The sequence below is a fragment of the Plectropomus leopardus genome, unplaced genomic scaffold (genome assembly GCF_008729295.1).
Source record: "Plectropomus leopardus isolate mb unplaced genomic scaffold, YSFRI_Pleo_2.0 unplaced_scaffold8105, whole genome shotgun sequence".
Lineage (NCBI taxonomy): Eukaryota > Metazoa > Chordata > Actinopteri > Perciformes > Serranidae > Plectropomus > Plectropomus leopardus.
Genome location: NW_024689299.1, coordinates 1 through 1,095, shown reverse-complemented (window position 1 = coordinate 1,095; position 1,095 = coordinate 1). Strand labels below are relative to the sequence as shown.

The window sequence follows — 1,095 nt, the reverse complement described above, 5'->3', positions numbered from 1 at the left end:
CACTTTAGCACACTTCACTGTGGAACAAATGCTGAAGTCCGTCACTCTGTTTTTATCAGAGACTGTCAGACGAATTAAGCTGATTCATGTTTTTGGCTCAGTTGACACAGACCTGCTGCAGGACGTCGTCAGACTTTGAGTTTGTGTAACATTTCAGAATTTTATCTGACAAACTGAATTTTCTGCAGCATTTTGAATTCTGCCCTCATGTAAACTTTTGCAGTCTGTGGGAAAATAACGTCGTGTTCTGGTCTGCAGATTCTGGTCCACGGCGAGCAGAACGAGATGGCCCGTCTGAAGGCGGCTCTGATCCGCGAGTACGAAGACAACGACGAGGTCCACATTGAAGTCCACAACCCGCGAAACACAGAGACCGTCACGCTCAACTTCAGAGGAGAGAAACTGGCAAAGGTTCGTGTGAACACGCTCCGCCGGATCAGTTTGATCGATCAGTTTGTGAGTTCGATCGATCAGTTTGATCGATCAGCTGCGTTGTATTGCACTGTTAACTCCCAGCATGCTCTGCTGCAGGTAATGGGCTCTCTGACGGACAGGAAGTGCACTCAGGGTCAGAGAGTCTCCGGGATCCTCGTCAAAAGAAACTTCAACTATCACATCGTGTCGCCCTCCGACCTCTCCAGTCAGTAACACCCTGTGTGTGTGTGTGTGTGTGTGTGTGTGTGTGTGTGTGTGCGCGTGTGTGTGCGCGCGCGCGCGTGTGTGTGTGTGCGTGCGTGTGTGTGTGTGCGTGCGTGCGTGCGTGCGTGCGCACGTGCGTGTGTATGTGTGTGTGTGTGTGTTTTGAAGCGTTGTTGTTCTCTTCAGTGTGTTTCTGTGTGTTTGTTCAGACTACACAGATCTGTGTATGAGCACTGTGACGCAGACTCAGGCCATCCCGTACACCGGACCCATCTCTCTGCTCGTCAGCCAGCTGCGCAGCCTCGCAGGTATTTAACTACAGACACATTCATCATCAACTACAGACACGTTCATCATTTAACTACAGACACATTCATCAACTACAGACACATTCATCATCAACTACAGACACGTTCATCATCAACTACAGACACATTCATCATCAACTACAGACAC

The 1,095-nt window shown here is 49.4% G+C and overlaps 1 protein-coding gene across 1 annotated transcript; it reads left to right on the top strand.

The window, feature by feature from the left end:
- Positions 1-262: 262 nt before the first annotated feature.
- Positions 263-1,089, top strand: LOC121940244 (cleavage and polyadenylation specificity factor subunit 3-like). The gene is made up of 3 exons (XM_042483057.1): positions 263-411; positions 532-640; positions 849-1,089. Exons 1-3 carry the CDS (start codon positions 286-288, stop codon positions 953-955), a joined length of 342 nt encoding a protein of 113 aa, XP_042338991.1. The 5' UTR covers positions 263-285; the 3' UTR covers positions 956-1,089.
- The last annotated feature ends 6 nt before the right edge of the window (positions 1,090-1,095 follow it).